The sequence below is a fragment of the Hordeum vulgare genome, chromosome 7H (genome assembly GCF_904849725.1).
Source record: "Hordeum vulgare subsp. vulgare chromosome 7H, MorexV3_pseudomolecules_assembly, whole genome shotgun sequence".
Classification (NCBI taxonomy): domain Eukaryota; kingdom Viridiplantae; phylum Streptophyta; class Magnoliopsida; order Poales; family Poaceae; genus Hordeum; species Hordeum vulgare.
Genome location: NC_058524.1, coordinates 51,193,050 through 51,209,260, shown reverse-complemented (window position 1 = coordinate 51,209,260; position 16,211 = coordinate 51,193,050). Strand labels below are relative to the sequence as shown.

General features: G+C 40.6%; 1 protein-coding gene across 1 annotated transcript; it reads left to right on the top strand.

The window, feature by feature from the left end:
* The first annotated feature begins 12,628 nt into the window (after positions 1 to 12,628).
* Positions 12,629 to 14,986, top strand: LOC123411925. Its single transcript, XM_045104883.1, has 3 exons — positions 12,629 to 13,284; positions 13,465 to 13,698; positions 14,334 to 14,986. The coding sequence occupies exons 1-3, from the start codon at positions 12,701 to 12,703 to the stop codon at positions 14,803 to 14,805; spliced, it is 1,290 nt and encodes a 429-aa protein (XP_044960818.1). The 5' UTR covers positions 12,629 to 12,700; the 3' UTR covers positions 14,806 to 14,986.
* Positions 14,987 to 16,211: the final 1,225 nt, after the last annotated feature.

Below are 16,211 nucleotides of genomic sequence, written 5' to 3'. Positions count from 1 at the left end.
CACGATGCAAGATCTGCCATGGATATGCATGGGAGACTTCAGTGAAGTCTTGATACATGACGAACATGATGGGGTCGGATCTAGGAGCCAATCTCAGATCCAAGGTTTTCGCGATGCATTCGATGTCTATGAACTTTTGGACCTCGGGTTCAAGGGGACGAGATGGACCTTTGAGAAGAAAGTGGCAGGTGGATCTTTCACTCGTGTGCGGCTGGACAGAGCTCTTGGCACCCTTGAGTGGTGTGCTCGCTTTCAGTCGGCGATAGTTGAGCATCTCACTATAGCAACCTCTGACCACTCGACTCTTCGAATACAACTTGATGAGCCACCAGAGGGAACGCCAAAGGGGAAGAGGTTCAGGTATGAGGTAATGTGGGACACTCACACTGAACTCAAGCCGATAGTTTTAAACCGTTGGCGATCTGAAGGCCACAACTTGTCAGTGAATGCGTGAGAGCAAAACTGGAGGACATAGCTAACAACATGGGCGACTGGGCTAAATCTACTTTTGGCAGTGTGAGAGGAGAGATCTGCGGCCTAAATAAGGAGTTGGAATGCTTGCATAGCGACATAACACGTGTGGATCCTTCCGATGCTAAAATAAAAACCAACGACCATTTAGTAAAACTTTATCTTTGCGAAGAGATGATATGGAGACAGCGGTCTCGAGTTCAGTGGTTGGCTGAAGGTGACCGCAACACCCAGTTTTTCCACATGAGGGCGTCTATGAGACGTCAGAAGAATTTGATCAAGGCTCTTCAACGGCCAGATGGGTAGTTAACAGAGGATCTGACTGAGATGCAACAACTTGCAATCGAGGATTACAAGAATCTGTACACATCTGAAGGGGTCCAAGGGGTGGATGAATTTCTGGAACATGTCCCTGTCAAAGTCACACAGGCAATGAACGACTCTCTGATGCCCCCCTATGATCCAAAAGAGGTCAAAACAGCCTTGTTTCAAATGTTTCCAACTAAAGCACCTGGTGTAGACGGGTTCCCATCTCACTTCTTTCAGAAACATTGGGACATTTGTGGGGAGGAGGTAATGAAGGCGGTGCTAAACATTGTCAGAGGAGAAGAGAGCCCTGAGGGGCTTAATGATACTCTACTGGTGCTGATTCCTAAGGTACCAAACCCTACGTTGTTGTCTCAGTTCTGTCCTATAAGCTCATGCAATGTGTTTTACAAGATTGCCTCTAAGGTTCTAGCCAACCGTCTCAAGATGATCCTTATGAGGATCATCTCTGAGGAACAATCGGCTTTCGTCCCTAGAAGGCGAATCACCATAACATTGTATCTTCCTATGAGTGTTTGCATTTTATGAAGTGTAATAGAGCCAAGAGCAATAGCTTCGCTGCATTAAAACTTGACGTGATGAAAGCATACAATCGGGTGGAATGGTCCTATCTAAAGGCAATCATGGAGAAGTTGGGTTCGCAGCACCATGGGTGAAGGTAATAATGAACATGGTAAGCTCAGTCTCATTTCTAGTTATGTTCAATGGCAACAAGTGTGAAGAATTTAAACCAACACGAGGTATTCATCACGGAGATCCTATGTCTCCACACATGTTCCTATTAGCAGCAGAGGTCCTCTCAGGCCTCATGAAATCCCAAAACCAGTCGTTCCAGTTCCGTGGCACTAACGTGACACCAATGTCCCTCACGGTGAACCATCTTTTATTCGTGGACGACAGCCTGCTATTTTTTAGGGCAAGTGTCAATGGAGCGGAGGAGGTATCAAACCTGTTGGATTCCTATTGCATGGCCTCGGTGCAGAGGATCAACCGAGATAAGTCCTCAATCTTATTCAGCAAGGGTTGCCCAGAAATTGTCAGAAATGCGGTCAAACGCTTCCTGCAGGTCCCCAATGAGTCCCTGAGTGACCGATACTTGGGGATGCCAACAGACATCGGACACTCAAAGAAGAGAACTTTCAAGTATCTAAGTGACAGAGTTCAGGAAAAGGTGAAAGGTTGGATGAGCAAATGTCTCTCGGCTCGCGGCAAGGATGTTCTAGTCAAATCCGTGGCCCAAGCTATCCCAGTCTACTCGATGTCGTGTTTCAAGATCCCACAAGGATTATGTGATCACATTAAATCTACCATCCGTAAGTTTTGGCGGGGAAGCAAGCAAGGAGAACGCAAGCTAGTGTGGGTCTCCTTGGACATCATGACGCGGCCAAAGAACTTGGGGGACTGGGGTTTAAAGACCTGGAGATTTTTAACTTGTCTCTTAGCAAGACAGTCATGGAGGTTATTACAGGAACCTGAAACTTTGAGTGCAAGAATTGTGAAGGCCTCATACTTCCCTAATGGCACTATCCTAGATCCAGAGCTTGGGTCGAAACCATCACAGATTTGGAGGGCCATCATTGAGGTACGGGACCTGCTCAAGCACGGACTGATAAGGCGGATCGGCAATGGTCATAGCACCAAGATCTGGGTAGACAACATGATTCCAAAAGAAACAACACCTCGTCTGATCACCTCTCTGATTGCAACCCCCCTACCATGGTTTCAGAACTACTATCTCCAGCAAAGGCGACATGGATTGAAGCCTTAGTGCGCTTGGTACCGACTGATGCAAATGCTATCTTGAGGATCCCTACATGTACTAACAATACTGCAGACTCCTAGGCGCGGTTCCCTGACAAGAATGGCCAGTTCTCGGTTTCGTCTGCCTACAAGTTTCTCCTGAATACCAAGCTACAGCAGGTGGAATGGCTCGAAGGGCATAGCGGCTCTTCTCATGCCCACACAGATGAGAAATCTTGGTGCTCCCTTTGGAAGCTGACAGTGCCATCGAAAATCAGGATCTTCCTGTGGAGAATCGCGCACCATTCTATTCCTACCACCAATGTGCTGAAGAAAAGAAATATGGCAGATCGGGATGCCTGCCCGCTTTGTGGCAACCTAGACTCATGGTGGCACGCCCTGGTCTCTTGCACCATGGTTAGGTGTGTGTGGGCGCTTTTGGACGAGGGGATTGTCTCTCACATGGCGGCAAACACTGAACCGAATGCAAGGCTCTAGCTTTTTGAGCTCATCGACACTCTGGACCAGGAAAGCTTCTCACGCACGGTAGACACCCTATGGTCTATCTGGTATGCCCGACGCAAGGTCGTGTATGAGGCTATATTCCAAATCCCACATCAAACTAAGTCCTTCATTGATAACTACGTTGCTGAGCTGGGACAGGTTACTAGCAGCGATAGGAGAAGCCCTACTGCGACATCCCAGGCACCAACGGCATCTTGGCGCCCTCCTCTGCTAGGAATGGTCAAGATCAATGATAACGGAGTTTCCTCATGGATATTTCATGGAGGTGCGGTGGCGGCTATCGTCCGTGACCATACGGGTCTTTACCTAGGGTCTTCGGCGGTCGTATTCCAAGGAGCCAATGACCCTGCTATCTGGGAGACCTATGCGTGTCGGGAAGCTTTATCTCTCGCGGAGGACTTGGACGTGCATAATATTTGTGTTGCCTCGGCTCATCAGGAAGTTGTGAATGGCATCATTAGGGCGACAGGAGGCCCTAATGCAGCTATAGTTCATGAGATCAAACATCATTGTAATAGCTATCAATCTAGTTCTTTTTCTCTTGGGATTACGACTTTTAATGTCGAGGCCAATAATCTTGATAAGTTTGCTCATAACTTAAGTGTAGGTAGACATGTGTGGTTGGGCACCCCCCACGACACAAATATTGTACCCATTACACTAGTTCTGAATGAATAAAGTAGACGAGATTTCTCAAAAAAATATGTTTCCTTTTCCCTAAATATTGTTCTTACTAAATCACGAAACATGTAAGGTGGATCTTTTCGCTGATTGAGAGCTTACAACATGATGATTTTGTCAAAGTTGTGCTAACGCTTTGGGCCATTTGGTAAGCTCACAGGAAGACACTGTACGAGTAAAAAATTTGATGCATCATTTTATTCGCAGCTACAACTGGGAATTTGGTGAATGAAAATCCAATAGATCACAAGCAATGCAAGCAACTAGGGTCCTTCACCGCATAGAATCCCTTCAATGGCAGGGTTTGCAACAATTGAAGTTGACGGGGCTACATCTCGAAACTCATCCAGAGGTTCTTATAGTGTCGTGTGCATGGATGATACACTTAAATTTTAGGGTGCTTTAGCCATCAAGTGTGATGTCATTTCAGACCCGACAACATTGAAGGCTCCAGCTTGTGGTGGAAGCTTTATCCTTGACTATGCATCTCTCCCTATCACTTGTGATAATAGCCTTGGATTGCTAAGAGATCATCACGAATATAAAAAACAATACACGTGGACTATATGGCAGCATCACAAAGGAGATCAAAGCAACATTGTCACAATTTACGGGATGTTCTTTCATCTTTAAGGGGTGTGAGACAAACATAGAAACACATAGTCTTGCTAAGCACGATTTAGACCTTTCATTGGGACGCTAACTGTGGCTCCTCAACCTGACCTAAATTATATTCCAATGAATTTGGCTTATGATGAATAAATAAAGTGTGTTTAGACTAAAAAATAAATCACGAAAATATAATCATGAAAACCCGAAAAAATGAAACTATAATCACGATCCCAGAAATTTCGCTTCTATCCCTAATGGTGTCGCGAGGAACAAAATGAGTGGCCCACGATGATCAAGCTCACAATGGTTAACCGTTACCTGTGTCCTCGTGCGTAATTGCTGATTAGAAGATGGTGATGTGTCATCTTTAATGCCTACATGGTAGTTTGTGGGTCAAATACCTCATCCAGCATTCAAGATGGGGATAAGAATTAGAGAGCATTACTCATGCCTGTTACCCACCTTACCCATGGAAACCTAGCTCTCTAAAATAACTAGACCTGAGGTAATTCCCGCCCATCACCTAAAATTTCACCCATCCCTCCCCTTGGCCCAAAAATCCCTAAGATTTTTCTAACCTAGCCACAACATATTGTTTATTGTGTCAAAATGTTTTGTATATTGAATTGCTACTCACGATTGGTGTTGATTACATGTATGGGTTTCCCCATGGGGATGAAAAACCCGATAGGAACGGGGATGCGAAACTTTTTATCCCCGCGGGAAGGTATGGGCATAGGGATGTGTATGGGTTGGCTGTCTAGGGAATGGGTATGGGAGTCCAATACCCGACTGGGGTAATCCCCATTTCCAGCTTGACATGGGGAAGAATTTCACTTGTCGTTGCTATCTGCAACGAAAACACAAATTGTCCTTGCCCACTCAAAGGAAGTTTCAGGTCAATGTTTCATTGGAATTTTCAAGAGTGACTTCACCTAGAACTTTGTCCAGAACATGTCCTCAGTTTAGCGAGCGAACTTCTAGCGACACTTCTAAATTGATGAAATATCTAGTTGTCTAAGTATGTTTCAAAGTGAAATGGCTTGGTAGTCCTGAAACAAGAAAAAGGCTCTGAATTGTTGAAACTATGTTTGTTTTCTGAGTATGAATAACCACGTGTGGCTCATTAGTACTAGAGGATAATTATTGAAAGTATTGGGGCTTAGAGAAACTCATAAGAATGAATGGCTAGAGAGTAGATTTTTGAGGCCTTTGGCTTAGGATTAACCCATGGAGTTCAGACCAAAGTACTTTTCTTATGTCACCCTTCATAATATGGTTGTATACTCAATCCAATCTTAAATTCACTAAAAGCCTAGAATATACATGTCACGAACAAGATGTAAACAACAACTTCAAAGTTGTGTTCATGATCTTCTTGCTCTCAAGACCTAGGGTTGGGACGAACACATGGGAGAATATATACTAAATAGACAAGATGACCAAAAGAAGCAATTGGTGAATGGAATAATGGACATTTATGAGAATTATTTTTATTGTAAAGAAACATTGGATAATATTTTTCTTTCATTCTATTTGCGATGTGAGTTGACCCAATTCCCCTTAAGTTCTACTATGCTGTTCCAACTTGGATTGTTGGTCAAAAAAAATCTTATTTCTCCTATTAACATGAAATTTATAGCAAGTCTTTAATTAGTTATATTAATAGAAGGAGATATCGAAGGACATACTTCAAGTATAGGTACGTACTTGAGTAGAATGAGTTGGAGGCATAGATGAATACGCCGAAGCTAGCTACCACTAGTCGAGATAATGAGCTGGATGTGCTAGGAAGTAGTTTGGTCCTCAATCAACAATGCCCCAAAATGGGCGTTTTGGACAAAGGAAGAAATAAATATTCAATCAATCTTTATGTCCTTGTCGTTTTTCCCGCCTAGATGAAGAAACTCGCGGATAGCATATTAAATCCATAAAGTTCACGTGCAAATAAAAAGATAAATCGTGTGCACTTAGATATTCGTGAGCTACCACCTCCTCTTCACCTATTGAGCATGCTTCCCGATAAGCATTATCTGCACATCCCAAATCTCTCTCAGTGGCATCCTGTCGTCTAGTGGCCATGTGGTGCTTCCTCCTCTTACGCCCTCTATCATATTGCTTGGGTCATGCTTCCACATGGGAGGTGACTAGTGAAGATATGACGTCGGTGCAGATGGACCGGAGGCATGATGACATGGCAACACTTCGAATTTATGAAGATCATAGGACCGCGGACCAGACATACTACTACTATGCATGATTGACATGTTTTTGTACCAAGCATTAGGTATGTAGATCTCTATCAATATATAATTATATTTTCCATTTTTATATCACCAACGAAAGTTTAGTAACAAGTTTACAAAGCCTTTAATTGTGAGATGGTGAATAACCGTTCTGTGGTTGAACAACCTCATGAGATATAGTGTTGTGGGAAGGAAGTGGAACTCATTAAGTGTGATCTACCTGATAAATTCGTGGCTGGAGTGCGTGATTGCAAAGTTACCTCCTTCATGGAGAAACTTCGCCACTACTCTGAAACATAAGAGACATCATATATAGGTTGAAAATTTTATTGCATCTCTTGATCTTGAAGAGAAAGCTCAGGCTAAAGACACTACTGAGAAAGGAGGTGAGGTTCAACCTATCGCGAATATGGTGCAAATCTACCTACAGAACAAGAACAAAGGGAAGAACAAGCATGTTTTCAACAAGGCTATGAATACTACTATCTTCAAGAAGAAAAAGTTCGATAAGGGTGAGCTAGAGTGCTACGTGCGCATGTGGGAAGCCCGGAGACTTTTCCAAAGAATGCCCAGAACATGCACACCGCAGAGGGAAAATGAGCTCCAAGACTACCAACTTAGTGACCGCTAGCAATAATGATGTGTATGGTAATTTATCTATTGTGCTTTCAGTATTTCAATCATCTTCAAGGTGGATTGATTCGCGTGCTAACGCTCATGTGTGTGATGACGTCTCTTTGTTTACTTCTTATCTGGCCACAATGGATTCTTCCGTCGTAATGGGGAATGATTCACATGCTTATGTTCGTGGCATTGGCATGGTTGCTATGAAGTTTACCTCGGGGAAGATCGTGCAACTAAGGAACATGCAACATGTCCCTACTATGAACAAGAATCTAGTTAGTGGCTCCCTTGATGTCGAGATGGGTTTAAGGTAGTTTTAGAGTCGAATAAACTAATCGTGTTGAGATTTGTACAATTTATAGGAAAAGGCTATGAGTGTGGAGGATTGTTCTGCTTTTCTTTATCATATTTTTGCAATAATTCAATAAACCAAATTTGTGCTAGTGTTAATGATGATGCAAGTGTTTGGCACTCTCTTTCATGTCATATTAATTTTGGTTTAATGTTTAGGCTATCCAGTATCGGTATAATTCCCAATTTCACTGTTGTCAAAGTTTCGTGCCATAGTTGTGTGCAATCAAAACAACCTCAAAAGCCTCACACGGCTGCAGAGGAGAGAAACTTGGCACCTCTAGAACTCATACATTCTGATCTATGTGAGATAAATGGTGTGTTGACAAAGGGTGGAAAGATATATTTCATGATGTTGATTGATGATGCAACTAGATTTTGCTATGTTTATTTGTTGCAAGTTCAATATATTTATATCTCATAACATTTTTTGAGAATATATTTCATATGAAAGATATGCATAGTATCGCTAGATTTCCTTTTGAGATAAACCCCAAATCTAGTACATTTGATGATTATATTGAAAAATCACCTCAGGAAGATGAAGCTCATGTGAGGAGCAAGAGACAACAAGTTCCAAAATCCTTTGGTGATTATTTCATTGTATACCTTGTGGACGATACTCGTAAGTCTATTGCAGAGGCATATGCATCTCCCGATGTAGGTCCTTGGAAGGAAGTTGTTAATGATGAGATGGGCTCAATTCTTTCTAATGGCACTTGCGAGCTAACTGAAGGACCTTATGGTTGTAAACTTGTGGGTTGTAAGTGGGTGTTCAAAAAGAAGTTAAGGCATGATGGTACTATTGATAAAAACAAGGCATGTCTTGTGTCCAAGGTGGACACTCACAAAGAAGGCGAAATTTACTTTAGCACTTATTCACCTGTTGCTAGAATGACTACCATTCGGGTGCTACTTTCCCTGGCTACCTCTTATGATCTTATCATTCATCTAATGGATGTAGAGACAGCTTTCCTAAATGAAGAGTTGGAAGAGGAAATCTATATGTATCAGCCTAATGGGTTTGTGGAAATGTGAAGAGAGAAAGGTGTGCAAGTTATTAAAATCATTGTATGGTCTAAAACAAGCACCTAAGAAATGGCATGAGAAATTTGAGAGAACTCTCACTTTTGTGGGATTTTCGTTAATGAGGCTAGTAGGTGTGTTTACTATCTCCATGGTGGGGGCAATAGTATCATATTATGTTTGTATGTGGATGATATACTGATCTTTAATTAGTAGAAAAAGTAATGCGATCAATGAGGTCAAGTATTTTGTATCAAAGAGTTTTGACATGAAAGATCTGGGAGAAGTTGATGTGATTCTAAACATCAAACTTATTAAGGATGAGAGTGGGATTACTCTAACGCATTCTCACTATGTTGAGAAGGTCTTGATCCATTTTGGCTCTATGGATAGCGAGCCTTCTCGGACACCTTATGATCCCATCATGACACTCGGAAAGAATAAAAAAGAAACGATAGATCAATTAGTATACTCTTAAATTGCCGGTTCACTCATGTACGTAGCTAGCGCTACAAGGCCAGACATCTCTTTTGTTGTGAGCAAACTGAGTAGGTTCATGTCCAACCCGGTGATGATCATTGGCATGCAATTGAAACAGTCTTGCATTATCTAAGAGGTACTGTGAGTTATGGAATTCACTATTAAGGGCATCCTGCTGTGCTATAAGGATATATTGATTCGAACTAGATCTCTGATATTGATGTACTCTACACCACAAGTGGGTATGTATTTACTAATGGAGGTGGCACAGTGTCATAGAGGTATTGCAAGCAGACCATATTGACGAGGTAAACTACAGAAGCAGAACTAACTGCTTTAGACACAACCACTCTTGAGGCAGAATGGCTGTGTAAGCTCTTGATGGACTTGCCTATGGTTGAAAAACCTGTACCGACTATTCTTATGAATTGTGACAACCAAATGGTTATTTCTAAAGTGAGTAATTCTAAGGATAATGCAAAGTCATCAAGACACGTGAAGAGACGTTTGAAATTTGTTAGGAAGTTGAGAAATTCCAGAGTAGTAACTATTGCATATATTCAAATAGATAAAAAACTGGCAGTCGGGGTAGCCTACTGGTAGCCAGGGTAAGACTATGAGCGAAATATGTTCATACAAAACTAGAAATTCAAGGCATAGTCCATTGCCAAGTTGTGGTTGTATAAAGTTTAAAGTTCTAGGCAGAAGTTCAACTTAACAGTCTCCGCTGAAACATTAGTATATTAAACAAGTGGTGAGAAAATGCAAATCTCCAAATGGATATTTGAGATCTGGTGAGGGTTATTAGGATAAATGGGCTTGGCCCGTTAACAAATTATGAAATCCCAAATGAGCCATGAGCAAACTTCAATGTTGCTTTTGAATCTCCAAAACACCCACGGAGCTAGGGTAACGTTGTTAACTCAGTTGGGAAACCTATGGTCGAAGTCAAATAAGCTAGTGACAATGAACCAAGGATCAGATCACCGTTCCTGAGAACAAGGCGGCCAAGGGGTTGGACAAGCATCCCACATATAATCGGGTAAGTCTTACCTCAATAGCTTATTGACGACGCAAAATCTTGTCGTGTATCAATGACAAGAATCCATAGGACCAAAGCACAGACCGTCATCGGCCAAGACGACCAAGATGAAACTTAGGCAAAATGGGGCTCGAGATTTGCTACTAACCGAAGCTCCACATGCCATCCATCGACACCAACCAACATCACCGAAACGAGGATAGAACGGGGAAACCTTATTCTACGCCATCGATGATGTCACCACCGACCAACCACCTAGACAGAGCCATAGCTAGAGCTTGAGTGACCCAAACTAAAGCAAAGACAGTCGGGGTCCCCCCACCTCAATGGCACCGAAAGGCACCTATAGGCGAGTGAACCTAGCGGCGACACTTATGAGAAAATCCTAGCCGCCTTTCTTTGGAGACGGGTGTGAGACGATAGAGTGAGGTGGAAATGTATTTTGTTCCCCTACTAAAAACAAATATATATGACCAAAATGTTTCGTGATCAGAGGGTTCATTTATCCAACAAATATAAACTATCCATCCTTGTGAAAATGTATTCTTGATGTGATAAAAATATTTCACTTTTCAAATTTCCATGTTGAATAATAATTAAGCAACTTCACACACCCTCTTTACAAAATCGGTGTGGTTGTTAGACAACAAACAAAAAGCAAAAATACAAGGTTTGTGGATTACCTCAGGAATGGATAACAAAAAAAATGAACAAATTGGCAAGTGGAAAAAATACAGTAAAGAACAAAACTTAAAGAACAATAAACTATATGAAAGCTAAGAAGAAAGGGAATCAACAATAAATAAGAAGTGGAGATGCTAAACTAAAAATAGAAAACTGTAAAATATATATACAACAAAATTGGAAAATGAAGAATAAATGCATTGCTTGACGTAAAACCACTAGACGTTTTGCTTTTGCTTGTTTTTGAAAAACAGGACCAAGAGTGAACCAACACCCACGATTGTTGCAAAAACACTAGCCGGTTGCAAAGCAGCCAAGACTAATTTGGAAAATTGCTGCATGTGGCTAGAAATCAATTTCCTTCCTTTTCCATCTCAATATAAGCAAATTATAAGTTTTATTATGTTACGAATGTATGTTTAAGATGAAATCCATCTAGCCAAATAGTCGAAACTGGATAAAAACATTTATATCTCTAGCAACGTCAAGCGACTTTCGAGTGTAGTTATTATATATCAGGACCAGCTGGCCCCGGCAATTTAGACTTGGTGTTTATATGTTTCATATTAATCAGGCAAAGTTGTCCATACTATAAACTAAACATACAAAGCTACCGTTAGAATTTAACCTCCTATGATTTTATCAATTAACAATCTAGTGAAACAATTGGCTGAAAGTTAATACTCTTACATTCCAAAAAAAAAATCCTTCACTAGAAAAAAAATACAGTTGTGAAGACAGTTATCCTTGGTGTATAGCAACCATTTTCTTTAAACTAGTTTATTAACTTGTAACAGTATCAAAACTTTGTTTGAAACTGCAAAGCAAAAACCATCTATGGACGTGGCTGAAACATTGTCATATGAGTGCATGAGTATGCACGTAGTCCCATATGATAGCTAGACGATGCATCATGCACTTAACAAACCTATATTCGTTTTGCAACTTGTATGTTTGTGTTTCCATGCGCTAGTGTCTCAAAAGGCAATATTTAATTAATGTTATATCACGTAGAAATCTTGAAGCTATTTTGAACATGAAAGGGAGGGAGGGAGAGAGAGAGATATGGAAGATAAGTGTGTCAAATTTATTGACTTCATGGGTTATTAATTTGTATCTCTCTATATACACATACACAAATATATGTAGATACATGCACAATTGATTGGTCCATGTAATAAATATTTTTACCACGAAGTGCCATTAATTGAGCTAAGCCAAGAAATCTGCCTATGGATGGAATTTAATGCGCTGGATGTGGGAAGAATGGTCACCAAAATTAAGAGAAAAGATATGCTTACTTTCGCTGGTAATGTGTGAATCATATATGTAGCCTAGTTATTCATGGGGAGATACTAATCAGCATGTATGTACGCAATAAAGCTCCATTGATATATTTGTGACTAGCAGCCAAAACCGAATGGAGGTCCTGTGTGCCATGTATCCTTGCAAGCGGCGGAGACCATGGTTTGAGTATTGCTCTAATATGAGAGCACATGTCATGCATGCACACAAGATGCGTATTCTATCTATCCAAACCGAAATTGACCAACACTCAATAGGCTTGTGTATATTTGAAGGCATGCGACAATTATTTGCATTGGCAAACAAATAAAAATATTTTTCAAAGAAAGGCACAATGTCGAGGTCAACTTAAAATAGTTTGGCATGTTCCTACGAGGGTCATAAGAATTATCTTCACCATAATAGAGTCTGCTTTTGTATGGACCGAAAAACTATCAATGTGCCAAATTAATTAGCGAAAGTAGGACTGCACACAAGAGGGCTATAAATACACTATCTTACTCCGCACTCTCCATCCTCAATCTATAACCCATATTCATAGTTCATACTTCTCATAATCCTATAGTGTTCAATTATCTAGTCTCTCATGGATTCAATAGTCAACCAAGGGTGGACCTCATCTGAGGTAGAGGAGGCATGGTCACTCATTGCTAGCCTCAACACCAAAAAAATCGTGTATGACGACAACGATGACAAGAACAAGAAGCACAACTACATCGTGAATTCTCTCCATGCACTGTTCCCTTCAAAGACCATGAAACAGGTAACAGATCTTTATGTTAATCTCGCCATGGAAATGCATATGATCCAGCGGAGGGAGGGGACCCATTTTACTGGTGGTACTCCACAAAACAGTTTCACCTTTTGTGACACTGTCAACGGTAAATTTGAGCTACCGGGGGAGGAGAATGGTACTAGCAGCACACACGGTGTCTACACCCTGGGTAGCCATGCAAATGATAACTTTGGGGTACGAGAGGAGGCAACAATGATGGACAATAATGGATTGTCCTTTGGTTGTGCGATGGAGGATATGGGGATCACTGTGACGGGTGAGGCACCACAGATGATAGACAACAACAAGATGGAGGTGTTGGAGAACAACATTTTCATAGATCAACCAGTTGTTGTCCCACATCAATGGGGTTTTTGGACCGGCGAGGAACACAGGTTCGTCCATGGTTGTATACTCTTCTTTGTCATGTAGTTTTAAGTGTTGTTTGTTTTAAGTGAACATATAGTAATTAAGAATGTTCTGCAAATTTATTATGTGAGATTAGTAACTTATGTTGGTGATGATATTGTACTTTACTAAATGTACACATGGAAACTGACGATGTCCACTTACAGCAATGGCGACCTTGTTAATGAAAACTTTGAGATACAAGAGGGCGTGGATACAACCATGGATGATAATGGATTTTCATTTCCTTATGCACTGGAGGATACAAGAATAGCGAAGATGGAGGAGGCCCAGATGATGGTAGACAAGAATAAGATGGTTGTGCTGGAGAACAATACTTGCAATGATCGACCAGTTGTTGCCCCACATCAACGGAAGTATTGGACCGAAGAGGAACACAAGTTAGTCGACAGCTATATTCTTCCCTCTCATATAGTTTTAGTTGTTCTTTATTTAAAATCAATATATGCTAATTAAGCATGCCTGCAAACTAATTTTATGAGGCAGGTAGGTTAAATTTGCAATGATATTGCACTTTATTAAATGTATATATGGACGTTTTCAGTTTTTATTTTTGGTAAATACTAACCCTGCAAATTAGATGTTCATGAACTTTCTTTTCGTACTTTTCTTTCTCGCTTAACAAATTTATGTGATTTGACCTTGATAAAATAATAGAAAGGCAGTGAAATAAGCCATTAAATTCCAATATGGTAGTACGTCTTGTCCCAATCAAACATATCAATAACATGTAGTGATTGTCGTTTCACTATAGAAAAACAGAAGTATGATAATTTGAAATCGTAATATATTTGGGTTATCAATATGTTACAAAATGTTTCTTCACTTCTAGATTTCTGATATACATTCTATCCAGTACCCGTAAATCAATAAAAATAAGCATGTGTTGTTGTTAGTGGTCCGAACCTGTCAAACAGGTACTTTGCTACAATCTATATTAATTGCTTCAGTTAAACAACTCCACGATTCATCTTTCAAGCAACAATTTGACCTCTCTTGGCAATTCTGTCCACAGGTCATTTCTTTATGGGCTAAAAGTCTATGGTCGTGGCGACTGGAAAAACATATCCAAGCACTTCGTCAGCACTAAGACCCCTATTCAAGTTTCAAGCCATGCACAAAAGTTTTTCAAGAGAATACAGAAAAAGGCATCGTCAGGGACAAAGCGTTACAGCATCAATGATGTCAGGCTCGACGACAATGACCTATTGGCAGCAAATAATAGTTCTGCCCCCAGGCAAGCCCTTTCTTTCACCGGCCTCAACAATAACCCAAGTTTTAAGTTGCAGGCTCCGACAAGCTCGTTCACAGTCATGAACAACCTAGCTCAGTGCTCCCCTTCCATCTATAATCAACAAGTGGGTCAGCAGCCAATGTGGAGTGATCGGAAGATGATGGGTTCTGTTGGAGCTGTAATGGATGGGGTAGCAAACGACGTGCCTGATGGCCAACAAGGGTCAGCTTATTTTTATCTTGGCAATGTGTGAACAAGATGTAGTAGATCGTAGGCTTGGACCATGTTTGGAATGCTAGCCAAGCATGTGTCCCATGAATAAACGGACTGTCCTCCTAAAGATGGCAATGTAAAATGCCCAAGACATTATGGCCGGCATGTGTGTTTAATAATGAATGAATAGTTCTGTTTCTATATATAAACAATATTTCACATTTGATAGTCTCGTCGGCTTAATATAGTGATTGTCATCTCCCTTATTTCGTAAGACTATATATTGTTGTTGTATTACCATACCAAAGTGTACATGTTGTCTCAATACGTGGCCCTGACTGTTGTATCATAATGTATCATACATGATTGCTACCTACTCCCTCCGTTCCTAAATATAAGTCTTTTAAGCGATTTCACTAGATGTCTACATACGAAGCAAAATGATTGAATGTACACTTTAAAATATGTCTATATACATCCGTATGTAGTCCACTAGTGAAATCCCTACAAAGACTTATATTTAGAAACGGAGGGAGTACATTACAAGATTGCAATCACCCCATGACAAAACACATGAATCTTGGTGAAAAAATTAAATATTTTTTGACGAACTCAAATAAGATTCAGTTGTCAAAATACTTGAAAATCAGACCTTCTACTTGATAGTCAGGTCCTACTATACTAACACTAGTTTATCTAAAGCATGCATGTTGGCTCTTCGTGTTTTTAGTCCAAGAGCCACCAGTAATTAATATTGTGTGGTGTTGCTATGTTGCGGCAATGTAATTCCTTTATATAAATATGATGGGAGAGATGTAAATTCAAATAAAGGATTTCATATTTCACCGGCACTATAGTTTGCAGTTTGTCACTAGGGAGTAAACAGAGAAACCAATCAGTTATAAAAACCTTACCCTCACCATCATTTAATCCCAACACTCTCCATAATATTAAATTTGTGTCTTTGAGAATGGAGAATGAAGAGATCAGGGGCACGACTGACTTTTATTTCATGTTACGTTCTTCTAGCTCTAGAGACCTAGGTTGGACATGCGCTTGGAAGATTGTATATGAAATGGCAGAGATGGCCAAAAGAATAAATTAGCAGATGAACATTTATCGGAATGGGTCATTTCATAAAGAAACATTGGATAGTGTCTTTCTTTCCTTCTTTTGTCTACAGGAGTTGATCTAGTCCCCCTCAAGTTCATTTGTGCAATTGTAATTTGGACCGTTAGCTCATATCTATCTTATTTCCTCCCATTAATATGAGGATTTATGGGGAGTATGTAATCAGTACTAATATATGGAGACATGGAAGGACATACCGGAAGTACATGCAGTTGAGAATAATCAGTAGGAGGCTGAGATGGAGAAGTGGGAGATGCCACAAGTCCAAGATAATGAGGTGGAGGTGCTATAGAAGCGATCCGGTCATTAATCAAA

Bases quoted from the DNA above. Each gene is read 5' to 3' on its own strand.
- LOC123411925 (XM_045104883.1), top strand. From the start codon at position 12,701: ATGGATTCAATAGTCAACCAAGGGTGGACCTCATCTGAGGTAGAGGAG. The intron at 13,285-13,464 runs GTTCGTCCATGG...GTCCACTTACAG, and splicing joins TGGACCGGCGAGGAACACAG to CAATGGCGACCTTGTTAATG. The intron at 13,699-14,333 runs GTTAGTCGACAG...TTCTGTCCACAG, and splicing joins TGGACCGAAGAGGAACACAA to GTCATTTCTTTATGGGCTAA.